This window comes from Hylaeus volcanicus, chromosome 2 (genome assembly GCF_026283585.1).
Source record: "Hylaeus volcanicus isolate JK05 chromosome 2, UHH_iyHylVolc1.0_haploid, whole genome shotgun sequence".
In the NCBI taxonomy this organism is placed as follows: domain Eukaryota; kingdom Metazoa; phylum Arthropoda; class Insecta; order Hymenoptera; family Colletidae; genus Hylaeus; species Hylaeus volcanicus.
The window spans coordinates 1,871,102-1,890,272 of record NC_071977.1 but is presented as its reverse complement, the minus strand read 5'-3'; the positions used below and the strand labels follow the sequence as shown (position 1 = coordinate 1,890,272).

The 19,171-nt window shown below is 38.3% G+C and overlaps 5 protein-coding genes and 1 long non-coding RNA gene across 10 annotated transcripts in view; 3 read left to right on the top strand and 3 right to left on the bottom strand.

Moving 5' to 3' along the window:
- The first annotated feature begins 219 nt into the window (after window positions 1–219).
- On the top strand, window positions 220–2,367 carry LOC128885043 (phosphatidylinositol glycan anchor biosynthesis class U protein). The gene is made up of 4 exons (XM_054138787.1): window positions 220–782; window positions 997–1,199; window positions 1,278–1,980; window positions 2,063–2,367. The coding sequence occupies exons 1-4, from the start codon at window positions 653–655 to the stop codon at window positions 2,314–2,316; spliced, it is 1,290 nt and encodes a 429-aa protein (XP_053994762.1). The 5' UTR covers window positions 220–652; the 3' UTR covers window positions 2,317–2,367.
- A 152-nt stretch (window positions 2,368–2,519) lies between these two features.
- LOC128885041 (putative helicase mov-10-B.1) lies at window positions 2,520–5,811 on the bottom strand. The gene is made up of 10 exons (XM_054138785.1): window positions 5,575–5,811; window positions 5,070–5,516; window positions 4,832–4,993; window positions 4,605–4,761; window positions 4,358–4,494; window positions 4,170–4,292; window positions 3,878–4,095; window positions 3,529–3,805; window positions 3,144–3,423; window positions 2,520–3,066 (listed from the first exon to the last, which is right to left on the bottom strand). The coding sequence occupies exons 1-10, from the start codon at window positions 5,625–5,627 to the stop codon at window positions 2,917–2,919; spliced, it is 2,004 nt and encodes a 667-aa protein (XP_053994760.1). The 5' UTR covers window positions 5,628–5,811; the 3' UTR covers window positions 2,520–2,916.
- Window positions 5,812–5,985: 174 nt separating this feature from the next.
- On the top strand, window positions 5,986–7,391 carry LOC128885049 (ER membrane protein complex subunit 3). The gene is made up of 4 exons (XM_054138794.1): window positions 5,986–6,274; window positions 6,351–6,607; window positions 6,677–7,018; window positions 7,095–7,391. The coding sequence occupies exons 1-4, from the start codon at window positions 6,126–6,128 to the stop codon at window positions 7,103–7,105; spliced, it is 759 nt and encodes a 252-aa protein (XP_053994769.1). The 5' UTR covers window positions 5,986–6,125; the 3' UTR covers window positions 7,106–7,391.
- Window positions 7,392–7,446: 55 nt separating this feature from the next.
- On the bottom strand, window positions 7,447–11,068 carry LOC128885046 (deaminated glutathione amidase). The gene is made up of 6 exons (XM_054138790.1): window positions 9,070–11,068; window positions 8,658–8,796; window positions 8,427–8,582; window positions 8,146–8,352; window positions 7,860–8,072; window positions 7,447–7,787 (listed from the first exon to the last, which is right to left on the bottom strand). Exons 1-6 carry the CDS (start codon window positions 9,108–9,110, stop codon window positions 7,626–7,628), a joined length of 918 nt encoding a protein of 305 aa, XP_053994765.1. The 5' UTR covers window positions 9,111–11,068; the 3' UTR covers window positions 7,447–7,625.
- LOC128885057 (uncharacterized) overlaps window positions 8,684–19,171 on the top strand; it is a 106,282-nt gene continuing 95,794 nt past the window's right edge. Inside the window, exon 1 of the long non-coding RNA XR_008459538.1 lies at window positions 8,684–8,821. This is a non-coding gene — a long non-coding RNA (uncharacterized LOC128885057). The remainder of the gene's footprint in view (window positions 8,822–19,171) is intronic.
- The window catches only part of LOC128885040 (tyrosine-protein kinase Btk29A), a 148,913-nt gene continuing 138,708 nt past the window's right edge, over window positions 8,967–19,171 (bottom strand). For all 5 annotated transcript variants that reach the window (XM_054138781.1, XM_054138779.1, XM_054138782.1 and 2 more), the window contains 11 exons: window positions 16,417–16,478; window positions 16,227–16,310; window positions 14,651–14,715; window positions 13,671–13,736; window positions 13,452–13,580; window positions 13,176–13,369; window positions 12,928–13,099; window positions 12,680–12,848; window positions 12,484–12,602; window positions 11,565–11,817; window positions 8,967–11,200 (listed from right to left, as the gene is read on the bottom strand). In XM_054138781.1, the coding sequence (XP_053994756.1) occupies window positions 11,099–11,200; window positions 11,565–11,817; window positions 12,484–12,602; window positions 12,680–12,848; window positions 12,928–13,099; window positions 13,176–13,369; window positions 13,452–13,580; window positions 13,671–13,736; window positions 14,651–14,715; window positions 16,227–16,310; window positions 16,417–16,478 (1,415 nt within the window). In that variant the 3' untranslated portion in view covers window positions 8,967–11,098. The remainder of the gene's footprint in view (window positions 11,201–11,564; window positions 11,818–12,483; window positions 12,603–12,679; window positions 12,849–12,927; window positions 13,100–13,175; window positions 13,370–13,451; window positions 13,581–13,670; window positions 13,737–14,650; window positions 14,716–16,226; window positions 16,311–16,416; window positions 16,479–19,171) is intronic.

Genomic DNA, 19,171 nt, shown 5'->3' with positions numbered 1-19,171 from the left:
ATAAAAGGATTTTTTATTTACTAGTTGAGAAGAAAACTATATTGACAGTCTTCGAAAAGCCTTAATTTATATTGTTTCAAACATATTTAAATAAAATAAACTTTTTGATTCATTGACCTACTATTGTCCTTATAGTTTTATCATTTATACGTAAATAAATGCATAAGGATGTGCATAAATGCAAAAATATTTGAATTATCAACAATAAAATACATGTTACAAGTTACACTGTTTATAAGATAAGACATAGTTTCATATTCTTTATCTGAATCTGTAAAAATACTAATTTGCATAAACATCCGCAGTCTATTTATATGTTATAACAGAAATGAAACACCGGCGACTGATAAATAATTAAATTATTTCAATGAACGCATGAGAAAGTTTGTTGGTTATAATTCATAAGCATAAGAAATCTGGAGTGCGGCGGTATAGCTTTTTGACAATGGAGCTTGTAATTTTTAATTCGTTTTAACAACAACGAATGGGACAGACCATGTCGTGGAGAATTATACATTGAAAAATTGTAAAGATATACAATCACGTAAACAAACAAGAGCCGTGTAACATGCTCGATTAAATACCGGCTGTACTCCGTAAATGGGTTGTTACACGCAACAAATGTATGAATGATTTGTAATTTGTTAAAAAAATGTCGAAGCAATGGTTGTCGAACTTCGTATTAGCTGGTACTATTAGATTTCTATTAATGAACTCTGGATACCAAAAAGTTATTAGCGATCGTGTGGAAGTCTCTACTGCGTTAAATTCTTGGAAAAGAGGTTAGGATACTTATAAATTTTTAAAAATTTTGTATATACATACGCAACAAATTATACAAATTTAATAGCACCTTTCTAATTTGTAACAATGGTTTGTGCAAATGACGATATTCATGTTTATAAATTTATAAATTAATGGTTACCAAAGATAATATATTTATCATGATTACATTAGAAAATATTAAATATTACAAAGATTTTTACTTATTTCTAGTGACTGAAGGTGTTCACTTATACAATTTTGGCATTGATCCTTATACGGGTGATTTATTTCATGAAAGTCCTATCGGTTTATGTATCTTTGATCTCTTACAACGTCATTTACCTCGATGGACTCTGTTCTTCTTATTTATATTTACTGATTTATTGACTGCCTTACTCCTCGCATTTACAGCAAAACAATATGCAACTGAATTGGTTAGTTTACTTTCACTCTAATACTATAATTTTCATTGAGCCGAAGTAAATTGTATTATAAAAATTATCATATTGCAGGTTTCTAAAAAGAAGGAAAAGATAGAAGATGAGAATATAGAAAGTCAAAATGATGGTTCCGAGATATCTACTTCCATGATGTATGTCTCAGCAGGATATTTATTTAATCCATATATAATACTAAACTGTGTTGGACATACAACAACAGTATTTACAAATTTATTATACTCTGTAGCATTGATTTCAATGACAAGATCTTCCATATTTGGGAGCTGTTTGTCAATTTCATTATTGACATTACAAGGACTTTATCCTGTGTCACTCATGGTACCAGCAGTTATTTATATTGCTCGTTCCAAGAATACAAAACAAAAAAGGAACATTATAATTTTTACTATTATGGTATTCGCAAGCATGTTGACAGCATTACTTTGCATTTCCTATTATATCATGGGAAGTTGGTCGTTCGTTTGGAGTACAGTTGGCTTTATTTTAACGGTACCCGATTTGCGTCCGAACATAGGACTATATTGGTACTTTTTTACAGAAATGTTTGAGCATTTCAGATGGCTCTTTATTGCTTCTTTCCAAATAAACGTCAGTTTATTGTATATAGTACCGTTAGCATTGAGATTACGACACGATCCAATGCTACTAGCATTTTCCTATTTAGCAATTGCTGCTATATTTAAGTCCTATCCGTGCATAGGAGACGTTGGATTTTATATGTCTCTTTTGCCACTTTGGAAACACTTGTTTCAATGTGAGTTTTTTTCATGAATTGTATCAATTTATTTATTTGATATAAAACATGAGTTTTCAATAAAATTTGTATTTATTTCTAGATACACAACAAGGATTCATTGTAGGATGTTTCATGCTATTTTGCACAGTTTTTGCACCAACTGTTTGGTACCAGTGGATTTATTCCAGATCGGCAAATGCAAATTTCTACTTCGGAGTAACGCTGGCGTTTGCTATAGCACAAATATTTCTGTTAACAGACATTCTTTTTGCGAGTGTAAAACACGAATTTGCGATCCGTCATGGTATTAATAAAGATGTTAGCGGAAGTAAGGCAAAACTACTTTTAGAATAAAGTTGTATCTTACGAAGTTTAGCATTAAAACAGTTTATTAAAGTTGCAGAACTTGATTATTTTTGAATATCCATAAACTGTTTGCTATAGAAGGAACGCTATAGTTTATCCCGATCACAAATTTGTTCTCTTATAAACATTGATCTATATAAATTTATAAGGTATTAGATGAATAGAGTTTTGTGGAACACTAATTAACTAAATTAACTTGCAATTTGTACTTTATTTTGGTCTTTCATCATTGTTAACAAAAATAATATTAAAGATAGTTTTAATTTGATGTTACGTATTTTCTCGTCGTAGTAATCAAATTTGTTAGACGACTAGAATATCGCTAAATTTAATTATATATATATATATACATATATGTTTCTATTGGTTTGTTACGATTGAGTTACTGGCCGACGAGTAAAAATGTAATATCAAATTTAATATGTATGTAACAACAATATTTATCATATAATAGTCTTTTTCGTTAAATCTAATTAAAAAATGGTTAAGCTCAAATTCTTTAAATACATCTTACTATCTTGTCGTAAAAAGATAGTATGTTATATAATTAAGTTTAATACTATACGTGTAATTGCACTTTAATACTTATCAAAAACCCACAACGTCTAAAATGCTACATGCATTGTTTTTATCACAATAATCCCATAAAGCTTTCCAACATTTGTCTTTGCATAGAACAGTTGGATTTCCTACTACTATTAACAAATTCTTTGCTCTTGTTACAGCAACATTGAATCTCTAAAAGAAAATGAAATATTAAAGAAACTACATTGATTATTCAAACTACTTCATTTGGATATTATATAAATTCATACCATTGCATTTGACAGGAAACCAATGTGTTCTTTACCATCATGTTTGAATGATTCAGATCTCACAGTAGTTAAAATTATAACTTCTTTCTCTTGTCCTTGGAATACTTCTACTGTTCCAACAGTTATATCCTTAAAACCATGTTCGTTTAGATACTTATAAATCATAACTTTTTGTTTTTTGAATGGCGTTATAACACCAATATTTTTTTCTTTAACTTTGGCATCCAATAATTTCTTTATGTAATATCCAACAATCGCAATTTCTTCTAAATTATAAACACTACAAAATAATGCATTTCATTTCTGTTATACATTGTACAAAAAATATTTTCTTAAATTAATTACGAACATTATAAATAATATCAAAGTACAATGTTGCAATTACCTTTTGTTTTCAGTTCGTTTTTCTTTACCATCTACTGCAAGAAATAATATAGGAAATGTTTTATTTGCCATTACCGACCAGTTTAAATTTATCTTGTTTGTACTTGGCTCTTTACAACATAACAATTCATTTTCATAAAATAATTTATTGGACACATGTAAGATAGGTTCTAGACTACGGTAATTGCGAATTAATTTTGTTATGTATCGTGAATTATACTTATTGTCCACTTTTTGATATGGTTCGCATTCCATTAATCTTTCTAATAGCGACTTTCCTAAAGATATAATTAAATCTTATCGAGATGAATGATAGTGTTTAAACAAATATGAAATATACATTCGCTTACCAAGTAAGTGGTTAATTTGTTTACACCGAACAATTGGTCCCAGTTGATAAGGATCGCCAGTAATAATAATTTGAGCATTTAATGTTGCCACAGAACTCTTCTTATTTTGCGAACATGCTAGTGTAAATGGAACCAATGATTCTAATTCGGTACTTTGGCTTGCTTCGTCGATAAATATATATGAGAAATGATCGCTTCTTAAATTAAGGCTTACCAGCCTACTCATCGTAAATACTATTATATAGCTATTACTAAACTAACAATATTAACAAAAAAAAAGTCAAAAACATACCTCATACATGTCATCAACGTTACAATAACTATTTTTTTCAAAATAAAAATATCCTTAGGCAAATAAAGCACCTTATCATCAACGAAATTTGAATTAGGAACAATAGTTTTGTCAACATCTTCCCTGTACATGAAAAAAAGAAAGTAATAATATTAATTACTCATACAAACCAATTTGTAATATCTTACCAATGCATAGATGCTGCATACATCCGAAATATATCTTTAGAAGGAAGTAAAGTTATCAATCTTCTTGCAATTTCATCTGCAGCTGCATTGGAAAATGCGCATACTAGAACATTTTTGGTCCTGTGTTGGTTTCTAATCTATAAAATGATAAAAATATTGAAATAAAATATTATACATACTCTTCAGTTATATAGATAGATACCACAGATTAGATACAGTACCACAGATTGCACTAAATGGATTATACCTGACAAATGGCTTCAACTAATGTTGTTGTTTTTCCAGTACCAGGTGGACCAAATATTACATATGGTGCAGGATGTGCTGAATTATTTAAAATATTTATCACTGCCTCTCTTTGTTCTGGATTTTTTGCTACAGTTTTTTGAACCCAATCTAAGGTACTATATAGAAGCATAAATAAATAAGAATGTAACATAAATATAAAAAGGTGAGTTATTTTAGAGAACTTACACTTGTGGTAACACATAATGGTTTGTATTTATTTTGGGATACAATAAATCAATCAAATTATATTTATCTATCATGTGTAAAATAAAATGACAATACTTTATTGTCAAATTTTGTTTGCAAAAATGAACATTGACTAAGGTTTTCGCAAGATCCATATGATTCCTAAATAATGTTTAGAAATTTTTATTACTTCTTGTAATATATTAAGTAAACATTATTTATAGATATTTATACTTACTGTTTAATTTCACAAATTACATTCTTTCCTTCAATATCTATTATTGGACAATTACATGTATATGCTCCACTTATATCCTGAATTTTTACCATATCACCAATCTTTATAAACGGATCATCTTCGTCTAACTTAGGTATAGTGATAACACATTTATTTAAGGCAAGCTGCTTGAGTGACTGACTTTTTAAATTATACTCTGCCGCAAGTAACTTAAGTTCATGATCTTCCATATATAGAAAAATTTTAAATAATACCAAATAATGTTCCGGTTTTATTTTTTTCACATTTGGAAATTCATGAATAATAAGTTTTATATAATCTCTACATAATTTACTATCTTCAGGACTTTCTTTAAAATGGTTCTTTAATGCTTTTTGTAAATCAGGAGGCACTTTAAACTCTTGCAAAGGTAACAGTTGCCCAGACAAACCAAAGCTAGTGCAATGCCTAAAACGTGACAAAGTATGAAATTACGTTAACATTATAGAATAAATATTTCACTTACGTGCTTTTCCAAATGCTTGGTCTTTGGTTTTTCCGTCTGGTATTATTTGCCATGTCTAAAGAAATATTTAAATTGTACGATAAACGTGTATCACGATTAAACTAATCTATTAGAGAAAAAAGTACAAATTGTGACTAGACATTTAATACAGTCTAGCTCACACAATTTCATATCACGCATACCACACTAAAGATAATTAAAAACTAATAAGTGTTGCTAAAGCCTAAAGATTAGATTACTAAACGTTCAAAATAATTGTCGCTCATTTCTAATAAGGAGCGTCACCGCTCAGTAAGCCGCTCAGTAAGCCGCTCAGTAAGCCGCTCAGTAAGCCGCTCAGTAAGCCGCTCAGTGAGCGGGTTTTTATACCAGCGGCGCAATCGGTGGCAAAACGTCCAAGTCTATAGTGAAAACAGTTCCTACCAGTGACTGGTGAAACGTAAACGCGGCATCGACAAGCATTCTTATCTTCGTAAAATGTTCTTTGGGCTGTTTGGTTTTCTTATCTTTCTTCTTTCCTCCGTGTAAATTTTGAAACAGCAGCAAGCGGCATGGCTGAGTTGCTTTTAGATCCAAACATTCGGGGTTGGGTGTTTTTGCCAATTGTTGTGATTACGTTTCTCGTAGGAATCATCCGTCATTATGTTTCGATACTACTTGCCTCGCAGAAGAAAGTCGAGGTTCATCAAGTGCAAGACAGGTGATTATTTTACACCTTGCATTTCGAAGTAATTGAATTATGTACTCCCCGCTTACGTTGTTTTAATGTTCCCCAGTCAAGTGATGATACGATCTAGATTACTTCGAGAAAATGGTCAATATATTCCGAAAATGGCATTTATCAGTAGAAGGCATTTTTTTAATAACGAAGAAACAGGGTATTTCAAAACACAAAAGCGTGCTCCCGTTGCACAGAATCCAATGACGGATCCTAACATGATGATAGATATGTTAAAAGGAAATGTAACCAATGTTTTGCCAACTGTACTCATAGGTGGATGGATCAATTGGATGTTATCTGGCTTTGTTACAAGTAAATAAATTAATTGTGAAACCACAATTTTTTGATAGGTTATCTTAATCTTTTGTATCTATATTTCAGCCAAAGTGCCATTTCCATTGACATTGCGTTTCAAACCAATGTTACAACGTGGTATAGAATTAGTTACTCTCGATGCTGCATGGGTTTCATCTGCATCTTGGTACTTCCTTAATGTGTTTGGACTGCGTTCTATTTACACCCTTGTTCTTGGAGAAAGCAATGCTGCAGATGCCTTTAGACTTCAGCAAGATCAAGTATCCGGTGCTGCTATGTCTATGCCACCAGATCCAAAAGCTGCTTTCAAATCAGAATGGGAAGCATTGGAAATATATGAACATAATTGGGCATTACAGGGTGTCGAAGCAGACCTGATAGGATCTCAAAGGACAGATACCAATGAAAGTGCGTAAATATTCACGACGATAGACTGCGTAAAATTACGATCGTTTTTTAACTTTTATTAACGTTTGTTGTACAGGTAGCAAGTAAAAGAAACACGCTACTAGTAATTTAAGTTTTAAAAAATATTAAACAAACTAATAGTTTTAGCAAGCACAAGAAATAAGACGTTATTTATGATTTGAAATATTCTATTTCCTGTTTCATTAGTCTCCATCTATAAAATATAAACTTATTTGCACTTTTAAAGTACAAGCAGGTATTTGTATTTAATATTTATAAATTATTAAATGGTATGTACACTAAGTTGCGTAATAATAAATGTTCGTTTTACATATAACACGAATTCATTAATTTTTAATTATTTACTACATAACGAATGTAGCACGAGCATTCGCTCGTATATGGAAACAATGAATATATACACAAAATATTTATAATAGTTTATAAATGCTGTATATACAAAATATTAAAAAAAATGGATAACAAATAATTTTTATTGTTATCTAGTTACTAATACCCTGGAATAAACACTTGTATATATATTAAATATAAGAGAGGTTATGTATAGCTGCGCGTATACTTAGTATTTACACGATATCTAAGATGGCTATTTTAACGATTCCATCTTGGGATATAAATCTGTTCTACGATGATTTTCGCATGGCATATTCTCTCGAATTTGTTGCATATGATTCAAATCAATTTCCGCTAGAGCTATGTCAGTTTTATCGCTACATTGCGCTAATATTGTTCCCCACGGATCTATAACCTAGGGAAATGTCATAATTAATATAAACGATAACGTTATATAATACTACACACCGTTAATAAAATTGTTTACCATAGCATGACCCCAACTAACTCTTTTCTTGTTGTGCGCACCAGTTTGAGCTGCAGCTACAACATAACACTGTGTTTCTATTGCCCGAGCACGTAGTATTATTTCCCAATGTGCAGCACCTGTTTGGTACGTAAACGCTGATGGGTACGTTAAAATTTGCGCTCCCATGTTCCTCAATGTAAGAGATAATTCAGGGAAGCGCATATCGTAACACTAATTTTCCGGCTAAGTATCTTTAGTTATTCATATTTGAGAAAAAAGTATTACATTTGCGTATAAAGGATACAATACTAAGCGCTAATTTGCCAATCGGCGTTGTTATAGGCGGCTCAATTCTTTCTCCTGGTAAGACATAATCCGATTCCATTAATCGAACTCCCGTGTTTTTATTGTCCATGTCGAACAAATGGGCTTTACGATAAGTACCGACAATTTCGCCCTCGCTATTTATTACAACGTGAGTATTACTTATTCGGTGTTCGTTATCGGGTAACTGTAAACGCGATTACAATAAAATATTAAGTGTGAAAAGATCAATGTAAATACTGTATCTTTAAGATATCTCACCGCTTCGTGCAATCCACCTAACGATAGCCAAATCTTGTTAGTTTTTGCAATGTCTTTGTAAGATGTTACAGTTGGTCCACTTAAGGGTTGCGCCATAGCTATCGTATCCTTCTTATTATCAGCTAAGTAATCGCATGCTTCGGGAAAAAATGCAATCTATCAAATATTCCAGACACTTTTATAACCAAGATCAATAACCAAGAATTAAATTAAAGTATCTCGCGTACTTACGCAAGCAGATCGAGATTTAGCTTTTGCAGCAAGCTCGCGTACAGTTTGTAAATTTTTTTCTTTATCGTTTGTCGACGTCATTTGACACACCGCAATTAACGGGTTTGCCATTGTGCTGAGGCTCATTGCAAATTGTTTTCTGAAACAGGCATATTTCCGACGAGGTAAGGAAGGGCGACAAAAAAATTTGTTCTCTTTTAAATTTTATTTGATCAAAAATTATTATATCAATCGGTGTAAATTTATAATACACATTTCTAACACTTATCGTGGAAGGACACGTAACAGTACAGTATAATTTATCTAGAATTAATACTAAAAGAAAAACTCTTTATTACAGATGGCTACAAATTAAATCACATTTACTTCGAATGGTTTATTCGATATACATCATTTTATTTACTCTTATTACCTGCAGTATTTGATGTTAGTAAAACTGATAACAAATCGCATGTTTATCACTTGTTTACTTTACAGTTATGAACATTTCAAACCCTAATATACTCGTAAATATCAAATGGTGTAAAACAGTACACGTATACTAATTTTTCGCATCTATTTTATTATGTCGTCTCCTTTTCGAAAAAGAATGTGACAATTCTTATAAATCACGAGTTACACTTATACACGAATTATACATAGTAATTGCTTTTAAGTTTGTAAGTTTACGAATCGTGTGTCACAAGTTTGCTAGGTTAGGTAGGACCCAGCTGGAATTGAAGGTGGGCTGGTCTCTCGAAGGATGCGCGCGCATCCACGTGATCGAAGACGCTCACTTTGAAATTCGCGCCCATTCAGCGATCAGTCTCCATACCGCGCAAATTTGCCTCCGTAAAAATCTCTTATAATCTTAGTCCGAATGAACAGTATCGTACGTCTAAAGTGTTACCATAACGTAGCGTTCGAATAACGTTATACTAGCAATGAAATGTTTTACTTAACGCAATTAAAATTACTCGGGGAGTGTACATATTAGTGAGAATACTGATGGCGTTCGTGAGAAAGTATTTCCACCTTCTTTTCGTACAAGTTTACTTCTATTTTACTTCTATTTTATTTCTACGTGCCTTTGATAATAATGATTCGACAATCGTCATCAAACTTTTGATTGAATAATTGCTAAGATCACCGATTCGGATAAATTCAGTAGGTAGAACTCTTTTTTTTTTGGCGATGTATTTGTAAGCTCGATAGCCATAAAAAATGTTTTTAAGAAAACCTTCGAAAACGTGACGACAATCGGTCGTTCAAAGTATCGTATTACGTTATTCTACCAACGAGTAGCTTTCGTTGGATAATTGAGCATAGAAAACAAGGAACAGAAAAAGTGTCGGTGTCGCGTGTTTCGATCGAAAACATCTCGTCGCGGGGACAGGTTCGATCACGTTTCCCCGATCGTTCGGATTCCGCTATCGGGATATCCTAAACCTATAAATAATTCCGCTAATTCTTTCTTTCTTTATTCTATTTTATTAAATTGTCATAGTATATAATACACAAGTGAGACATTCATTTATTAAATTCATTCGTTAAGCAGAAATAATGCTTTTCTTCGTAGAGTAATGTTACTGTTTCGTTAAAAAGTCAATAACAAAAGGGACCAGTATATGCTCCTACGGAAAACTCACAACTTGCTAGTCGTGTCCGTTTAAGGACACTCAATAAATACTACCGTACTATTCGTAAATGCATCCATATCGTTGTATGGAAGAAAGAGACTGAAAGTAAATCGTACCGGAGTGGGGAAGAACTAGTATGCGAAACGCAAAAATATCACGCACTCGGATCTTTGTTTGACGAGAACAAAAATGAAAAAAAAAAAGAAAGAAAGAAAGAAAGAAAAAGAAAACAACATTCGAAGTATCAGTATTTAATAACGGGGGAGATTCGGAGGAAGGAGTGGGACGATGGAAAAGGGATCGGGACGTTTAGGAGTGTGGCGTTGGAGATTGAAATAACGTATCGGTATAAATTCTGCCGCGTTGTAAGCCGCGTTACAGTCGTTTGAAGTTGACGACACACGTATTTCGGGACACACACACACACATTCACGAAAAGAAAAAGAAAAATTATTTGCCTTTAGTGGCTCGTATCGCCTTGCAAATTTCGATCCACGGATGCCCGTAGGAACTGCAAATGTCACAGACGTTAGACGAGCTTGACGATGGTTGACTAGGTTGGTGGCCAGGTGTACTCGGTGAGGATGACCCTTCTTTCTTCGGTTTACACGTGGATGACGACAGGTGTAGAAAATCGACCGAGGGCGGCAGAGAGGCTGGCGCACGTGTTTTCCGCGACGACGGCAATGTGGCCGAGTTGTACGACGATGAGGAGTTCGAGGATGGTAGAATCGAGGGCGATCGCTCGAGCGATGGAGATTTCGCTGTCTGTATTGACCTGCTCGAAGGCGACGATAGGCGCATACACCGTAGGAGGTTGAGTCAATCATTGAGCAGACCTTGAGATACGCTGATGAGCTGTTCCTTCAGAACGCGGAAGGATGGTCGCACTTCCGGGCAATGTGCCCAACATTTTCGCATTACCTGCAACAATTCGTTGACTGATTGGATAGTCGTTCGAAGATGGTACAGAGTGGTACAGTGGTATAGTCGCTGGAAGGGATCTTTTCGAATTTATGGTTGTCTACTTACATTGTTCAATTTTTGGAAACATACTTGGCTTTCAATGTACCTAGCAACACGTATGGAGGAACTATTGCCAGCTTAGATTGGTATATGGTAGAAGATTCTTTTTTGAATTAAAGATTGTTTCTAAATAGCCCGGTAGATAAAGTGTTAACAACCACGCCCAGAAAGAATAAAAGTATCCCCGCATAATTTGGTTTAATTTGGTTGCCAGTGTTCAGAATCGGTCGGTACAATCTTACAAAGTGTCTCTATGACAAACCTCGTAAACTTCCTTGAAACAGGCTTTGGGTCTCTCTAGGATGATTCCTCGTTGAACTCTTTCTACTACTTCGGTATTCTTTAGGCGACCGTAAGGCATCTTTCCACACGTAAATACTTCCCACATGAGCACTCCGTAGGCCCAGACGTCCGATTTAGAGCTGAAGCGGGTGTAGTTCAAGACCTCTGGCGGTGCCCATTTGATTGGGAATTTGGTACCACCGCTACTGGTGTATTGGTCGTCGAGCACATACCTGGAAATGTTTCGTGTTAGAATGGAGGGTGTTAAGAAATGGCCATTTTTGGCATCGCCTGAAAATGAAAAATTCAACTACCATTCCTCTGCTCCAGTCTTTCAAAGGAGGGTGTTAAGAAAGGCTCGTTTTTGGCATCGCCTGAAAATGAAAAATTCATGCAGGATCTTTTAGTGTGTCTCCCAAGGAACAAGAAATGTCGGAACCGGTTTCCCGAGAAACGATGGGAAAGTTGTCAAAAATACGTTCAAAGTATGAACGCGACGATAACGGAACTTACGTATATTTTACATTTCGTCGTCTTCCTCTTCTTCGGACATCGAACCGTCTTCGAAATAAGAATTAACACGTTGAACTAAGGGACACGTTTAACCGCAGGACGTATAAAAAGTCGTTAAATATATCGAGGACAGTTCGATATCCGAAGAAGAAGACGACGAAATGTAAAATATACGCAAGTTCATACTTTGAACGTATTTTTGACAACTTTCCCGTCGTTTCTCGGGAAACCGATTCCGACATTTTTTGTTCCTTGGGACTCTCTAAAAGATCCTGCATGAATTTTTCATTTCCAGGCGATGCCGAAAACGAGCCTTTCTTAACACCCTCCTTTGAAAGACTGGAGCAGAGGAACGGTAGTCGAACCACAAATGTAACGTTTCTCACCTCGCTAGTCCAAAGTCTGCCACCTTTACTACGTTTTCCGAGCCTACCAGGCAATTGCGCGCAGCAAGATCTCTGTGAATGTAGTTGTGCCTTTCCAAATAAGCCATTCCTTTGCAAACCTGCGATGAGAATTATGGGAATAGTGGCGGAGGGTCGGAAAATATTCTTTGTAACGTGTATAGAGCGTCAACTTCACCTGTATGCACATGTCTAAAAGGAGACCAACGTTTGCTCCCAATGTTGCTTCATGACGACGGAGGTAGTTGAGGAGAGATCCATGTCGCATGTACTCGGTGACGATGTATATCGGTCTATCTTTACTGCAAACGCCATACAACTGGACCAAGTTTTGGTGTTGAAGTTTCCTAGACGAAACAACTCGCTATTAGCTTATCGTTATTCGAAAGTTTCTCGGGTGATGGGGCGTTAAAGCGATCAACTTACGTCATCACTTTAGCTTCTTCTATAAAGTCGTCTTCGGACATGGTGCCTCCTTTCATCATTTTAACAGCAACGTCTATGGAACCGCGCCATTTGCCTCTTCGCACGACTCCAAATTGCCCAGAGCCTAGCTCTTCCAATAGATGCAGCTCTGCCGGATCGATCTCCCATTTATCTGCGCATTAGATGGACTTGTCTATTTATGGGAGCTGTTCTCGTTGTTCGTACGGTTTACCAAGGGAATTACGAACCATGACTGAGGCCAGCGGTTGGTGGTACCGGACGATCGCAAGGGCTGGTCTTCAATCGACTGGCCAATCCTCCGCTGTTGTGCCTGTGATAGTTGACCAAGTCGGGTATGGAGCCGCAGCAATGTTTCTCAGACAAATAGAATTCTCCCCTCGTGTTCTGCTTGATGTGATAGTGTTTCACGTGAGGATGGGGGCTGCAACGATACGGACGGCCTTCGGTTGGAACCCTCCGAGGTAGGATAGGACGCGACGGTAGCGAAAATAAATGATACTCACACTTTAGTGTAGAGGGAAAGCGTGTAAAGTCCTTTGGTTGAAGAATTGCGAACGACGAAGCATCCTTCTTTGTCTTCTTGTTTGAGCAATGATTCCGCGCGTTGTCTGGACATATCGCCCACGTACCATCTGCAATTTCAAACACGTGCCGCGTTTCGATCACTATTCGCAACGACGATCATTCGCGTCTCTCGGAGAGAAAATTAAACACGCGCTTACTCGTATTTCTGAAGACCCAGTAGCTCCTTTTCCTTCACGTAGTTGCTGGGAATGTAGCCGATCGATCTGAAATTAGACGAAGGACCATTTGAAAATAAGTATCACGCTCGCTGAAGTATTCTTTTCGCGAGAGATTACCCTGCGAGGTTACTAATTAATAATTGGCGAGGTTCCGTGGAAGCCAAAGTTGCACAGATCATCGCGCATCGACGTCGGATGACGTTGCTCAAGTTTTAACGAGATCCAATTAGTAATTTACAGTAAACGGAGTTCGAAACACGTCGTCGAGGGTAACAATGCGACTGGTTTAGTGTTAACGAGTATCGTTCCGACGTTCCTCGAGTCGTTTTCAATTTCGCCACGAATTTACGATCGAAAATTTCACGCACGTCCGCATCGATTAAGCGCATAGCAATATCGTATCCTGTCCTAGTTCTCCTTGGCTCGTGCTTCCTTGACACCAGCCGCAACGATTTCCTTATACTCGTGTTTGCGAACCAAGGACGTATCTGTGCCTCGAGTCCTCGGCCGTTCGGCGCACAACAAACACAGCCCTTGCCGCGTAATCCGCTTTTAGGCATACCAAGTAATCATTACAGTACACGAAGAGCGACCGGAGAGAACTAAGTCGTTGAAAGACATCCAGCATGCGCTGTATGCTCGGGAGCCTTAGTCGACTCCACCGTCATTCGTACCCTCATCGAAAGCCACAGTTTTTATTCTACAATGTTCAAACAAAAATACGTTTGCATGGAAAATATCCAAGGTCCAAGTCTCGAGAAAAGAAAGCGAAAGACATAAAGTTCGAGCGCATCGATCTTCTACTTTCTAATAGTTTGTGTTTTTCATAGTTTTTTTTTTTTATAGTTTTTCTCGTCGCAAGGCTGGCACGGCTAACGTCCGTAAACTCTCGATACTATTTTTCTTTGGTTTCCATCCGGTGCGTCGGGTCACCGAATGTAAACGCTACGTTTACGTACCCGTGCTCATCTTTGACTTTCCACCAATGTTCCTGAGAATCATCCAGCACCTCGTACTCCGCGCCCTGAAATAACACAAGTTCATTTGCCTCTGACGAACCGTGTATATTCTAGAGTTATGTTTCTCGCTATAATCTACAGGGTTGTAAAAGCTTTCGCTTCCTCGTGGACGGGTTGTGCAGCGAGCTTCGACGTTCTCCAAAAAAAAAAATACAGCGCATCGGAATTCGTGTAAATCGGCGTATGTAAATTTTCTTGCGAAACTCTTTCTTGCGGACGAAAATGACCGTAAACCCAGAGTCGATCGTTCATCAATGCCGAGAGTGGTGTTGCGTAGCTCTCAGCTTCGCGAAACGCTTTTTTTTCCACGGGGTCCAGAAATCGAATAACGTTACATCAACCGCGGGGGCCGCAATTTCGACGTTCCGACTAACCGTGTCACCTCCCGTTCCCACGTCGCTCATGTTTGTTCCCGAGATTTCTATATTTCCCGTGTATTTCGTTCGACCCAGTTTTTCCTATCGCGAAACGCTACCCGCGTGGCGCATCGGTGTATCATCGAACCGGCTGAAATTGAGCGAAAACCCAAGAACGTTTCCGTTCGAGAGGATAGACCGAATTTCTTCGAGCAACGACGGACGTTTCACGTTTATCGCTTTCGTCGAAAATCGTCGCGCTACGGATTTATTAACCAGCGCGTTTTCTAATCGAAAATGGAACGAAACGGGCCATCGAGAGAGCTGGACGTGCACGATTCGATTAACCAGTCGTCGGCTGCTTAATCGCTTCGAGAAATTTCTTTGGGGCCAAAACGACGAAGACGGAACAGGGAAACGTTTGTAGCGATGCATTCGCGACCAAAGGTTGGTTACCGATGTGTACGTACGTGGTTTGTTTAAATTGTGGCGCTGGAAAACAAAGCCGATCCCGTAAGAGCTCCTGCTCGTTACGCGAAGCGATCGATACCGGACCGAGTTCTGTTTTTCACGGAATATCCGATCGATCTTTTCGACATCTAAAAATGCAACAGCCACTAATAACGTAACACAGCGTGCGTCGCGCCAAGTTCACCGCAGAATTGGCATAATTTGGATATCGACGCGCGTACGTGTACGAGGAAGCACGCGGGTATGCAAAGCAAAAGCTGTAAAACGTCGCGCGGTTGATTTAGCCGTTGATAAAGCGCCATATGGCGTCGATGGCCATGTCCGAGTGTTAATGGGATCTGGAAGCGGTTTCTCCGCATATTAGAGGATAACCGGTATATCCACAGAATTCCAGCGATGCTCGCGCGAAACTCGGTGATAATGCGATCGGCGCGGGACGTTATCGAGACCGTTATCCGACCACAGGAATCGCTCGTGCGAAAGGTTGATCGTCGACGCGATTATAACTTCGAACGCGTCGGGAAAATGTAACGCGTCGCGGTCGTTTCCCTAGCTTTCGTCGACGTTAGAAACTGAAGTCGCGCGATCGGTCACGACGGAACGTTTTCCAAACGGTAGATGTTGCAGATGTAGTCGAGATAAAATTCAGGGGAATTTAGGTTGACGAGCTGGGATTGAATTTCACTTACCTTTTCGAGAGACAGATCGCCTCCTTCGATCGCTCGAAAAGGGTACAGAGCTACCACGACCTTCGTTCTCATCATTATTTTGTCCTAAAACATTGCCGTTTTGCGTACACTTGATTAACACACACACACACCGATTTCATTGATGGAATCGACTTAAAGATAACTTTTACGAACAAATTCGTCGGTTTACCTTTGTTTTAGAAGACGGGGTACCGGGCGTGCCCCCTGGCATTATCGGAGTCGAGGGGGTCCCTGAAAAATGAAAAATCATGACATGTTATCGATCGTCGGTTACGGGTCGTTCGTGTTTTAGAATTTTATATTTAATTTCCTCTCTCGGTTTCGTACGCGCGAGCTCGACGAGTCGAAGAAGAATATTTATGGAAATTATTACGAGCCGGACTCGTGAAATTGAATCGTTGGTTTTTATGTTTGAAAAGATAACCGCTCTCGGGTTTTCCGCGAAGGAAGGAGCGCTTCGTATTTTTATTACGATAATCCGTGCGTATGCCGCGGAGAGGATGCTTTGAAGAAGAAACCTCGTGACTTACATTTTAACGAGCTTACGTTCGTTGCGATTTTTTTAACGGATACTAACGAACCCTTGTAATTTATCGCGAAAAGTAATCCAAGAACTAAGATAACATTTTCGAGGAATTGACCGCGAGAGCCGGTGCGGTGGTAACGCGAGTGGAACGTAGACATTTTTGCGAACACGATCATTTTTCCATCGTTTCCGTTACTTTCCAGGGAGCCAATACCAACGAAACAACGCCGAATTAATTTCGCCCGTCACGCACGTTTTCGCGATAAATTCCGCGCGGAACGTCGGCCACAATTTTGGTTTTTAATTAAACAGAATTATCGATACCGAGCGAGTTGTAAATTCGAAACGAACGGGAATTAAAACGGATTTTGTTATCGAGCGTTGCCAATTAACTGCCTCCTCTGTTCTGGTAATTAAACAAGAATAACAATAAGTTATCGTTCAAGTTATCGTACAAGTTATCGTCGCAATTACAAAACTAGGCTCTTGGAAAAGAACGGACCCCTTCGGTTCGCAGTCCGCTCGCCAAACGTTCCCGTAACGTTGTTCGTCCTCAATGAGAAACGAAGATTGCGAATCAACCGAAATTGCACAACTAATTACAGCACCGCGAGTCGCGCGAAGCGAGATTTCATCTAAGGGAGGAAGTTAATTGTTGGCTGGCCGTATTAGGAGGTTTGTACTAGCGACGCTAGTATTTGTTCCGTTTCGAGTAGAATGGTTCGAGGAAGAAGAGGATCCACAAACTTGTTTATAAAAGTATATCTTTGGTTTAACAATGACAGTAGCGGAATAAAGTATTCCCGATGCTTTTCGTCGCGGACGTTTGAAGTCGGTTTCCCGATAAGAGTCGCCAGCCAGAGAATGCATTTGAAAGACGCGAAATCGCGAGCGTGCACGGGACTATTTGTCGACTAAATATTATCGCGTCTCGCGAAGCGAACGATTTACCTTGACGTCAGCGGCATCGCGACGGATGCCTCGCAAATATATCGCCGCGCCGGAGGATCCCTCAGCGGTACGGCATTTTTCCTTTCGTGTCGTTTTCCTTCCTCGACAAGCGCGTCGCGACAATGGAAACTCTAAAAGGGAACGCAAACTCTGCTGTTGCGAGACTTTATCGGCGATCGCGCGTCGCGGAACGTTCACCTGACCGTTAACGAGGCGAACGAAACACCGTTCGCAGAGTTACGATCGCGATACTTTTCTATCGCGATACTTTTCTATCGCGGATCGGTAGCTCGAAACCCTCGAAGATTGCTTTGGTAGAACTCGATGCAAATTTTCGAGGGCTGGAGAAACTTACGAAAGGGTTAGAAGGACTGTTCTTAGGAGGTTTCGTTTCTTGATATTTTCAGTTTCGATCGAGACCTTCCCTTTAACAGGGGCGTTAACCCTTTCGGTACGGCAGCGTAAGAAGGAAAGGTGTTTTGCGGTAAACGTAAAAAAATTCATAGAAATTTCGAGCGTGACACTAAACTTCTGTAAAGCATGCTATAGAAAGTATAGTATTGTCTCGAAATCCACATTCCCATCTTTTTGTTCGAAGTCGCCCGTCGACTGAGAGTCCGAACTGAGGTCCGAAAAGAATTCGATTTTACTAGTGCTAAAATGAGTAAGCTTGTTCTGTTCTATCCTTCTCCGAAGAATAACACAACTTGACAAAGTTAAGCCGAATAGCATACCTCCTTCGAAACGAGCAACTCCCCGTGGTACCGAAAGGGTTAAAATTGTTCACGTGGCATTCGTCGAACGCTGATGTTTCGGTACTCGAACAAACCCACGGCGTGGACAGGTTAGCGTTTGCTCGTGGCGCGTTGGAACAGGCCAACGAATCCTACTCCGTAAACGGGAACGTCGCAGCTCGTATTTTATTCCTGGCTGTTTCCGTAACGTCCAATTTACATTAATACGCGGCTCCCGCTGGAAATAATGTTCCCTTTCTTTCGTTCGCGGCAACGTCCGATTCTTTGTGTTCTCAATTAACGGCAACAACGTCGAAGCTCGTTAGTCCCAACGATTCGTTGATGAAATACATTTTATTCAGCGGTATCGCTCCGCGGAAAAGCTCTCGGTTTTAATTTTACGCGGAAATTGACGTGGATTCGTCGTCGAATCGAACGTTGACGTAACCGCGACGACACTCGCGATATCGCGATGGAACTAGCAAGATCTTGTGCGAATCATAGTCTATAGTTTGATACAACTAAACGAGTAGAATCCGAATGGAAACCAAAAGAAAGAACCCGCTTTCTCGAAAACAAAGTCCCACCATCAGCTACCAAACACGCCGTTACGTGCATGGTTGCACCTTTGATAGCGAAACGTTCGGAGTAACTTTGTTTTTTTCAAAATCACTGAAATCAATTCCTCTGCTATCTATCCGTGGCGACCGGTT

What these genes read in the sequence shown, in the direction of transcription:
- LOC128885043 (XM_054138787.1), top strand. Translation starts at nt 653, where the DNA reads ATGTCGAAGCAATGGTTGTCGAACTTCGTATTAGCTGGTACTATTAGA. An exon ending in GTTAAATTCTTGGAAAAGAG is followed by an intron (nt 783 to 996) that starts GTTAGGATACTT and finishes ACTTATTTCTAG; the next exon opens with TGACTGAAGGTGTTCACTTA. An exon ending in TTGGAAACACTTGTTTCAAT is followed by an intron (nt 1,981 to 2,062) that starts GTGAGTTTTTTT and finishes ATTTATTTCTAG; the next exon opens with ATACACAACAAGGATTCATT.
- LOC128885041 (XM_054138785.1), bottom strand. Translation starts at nt 5,627, where the DNA reads ATGGCAAATAATACCAGACGGAAAAACCAAAGACCAAGCATTTGGAAA. An exon ending in TAGTTGAAGCCATTTGTCAG is followed by an intron (nt 4,495 to 4,604) that starts GTATAATCCATT and finishes ATCATTTTATAG; the next exon opens with ATTAGAAACCAACACAGGAC. An exon ending in GTTTCCTGTCAAATGCAATG is followed by an intron (nt 3,067 to 3,143) that starts GTATGAATTTAT and finishes ATTTTCTTTTAG; the next exon opens with AGATTCAATGTTGCTGTAAC.
- LOC128885049 (XM_054138794.1), top strand. Translation starts at nt 6,126, where the DNA reads ATGGCTGAGTTGCTTTTAGATCCAAACATTCGGGGTTGGGTGTTTTTG. An exon ending in GTTCATCAAGTGCAAGACAG is followed by an intron (nt 6,275 to 6,350) that starts GTGATTATTTTA and finishes AATGTTCCCCAG; the next exon opens with TCAAGTGATGATACGATCTA. An exon ending in GTTATCTGGCTTTGTTACAA is followed by an intron (nt 6,608 to 6,676) that starts GTAAATAAATTA and finishes TCTATATTTCAG; the next exon opens with CCAAAGTGCCATTTCCATTG.
- LOC128885046 (XM_054138790.1), bottom strand. Translation starts at nt 9,110, where the DNA reads ATGCGATTTGTTATCAGTTTTACTAACATCAAATACTGCAG. An exon ending in CTAAATCTCGATCTGCTTGC is followed by an intron (nt 8,583 to 8,657) that starts GTAAGTACGCGA and finishes AATATTTGATAG; the next exon opens with ATTGCATTTTTTCCCGAAGC. An exon ending in GCAAATTAGCGCTTAGTATT is followed by an intron (nt 8,073 to 8,145) that starts GTATCCTTTATA and finishes CCGGAAAATTAG; the next exon opens with TGTTACGATATGCGCTTCCC.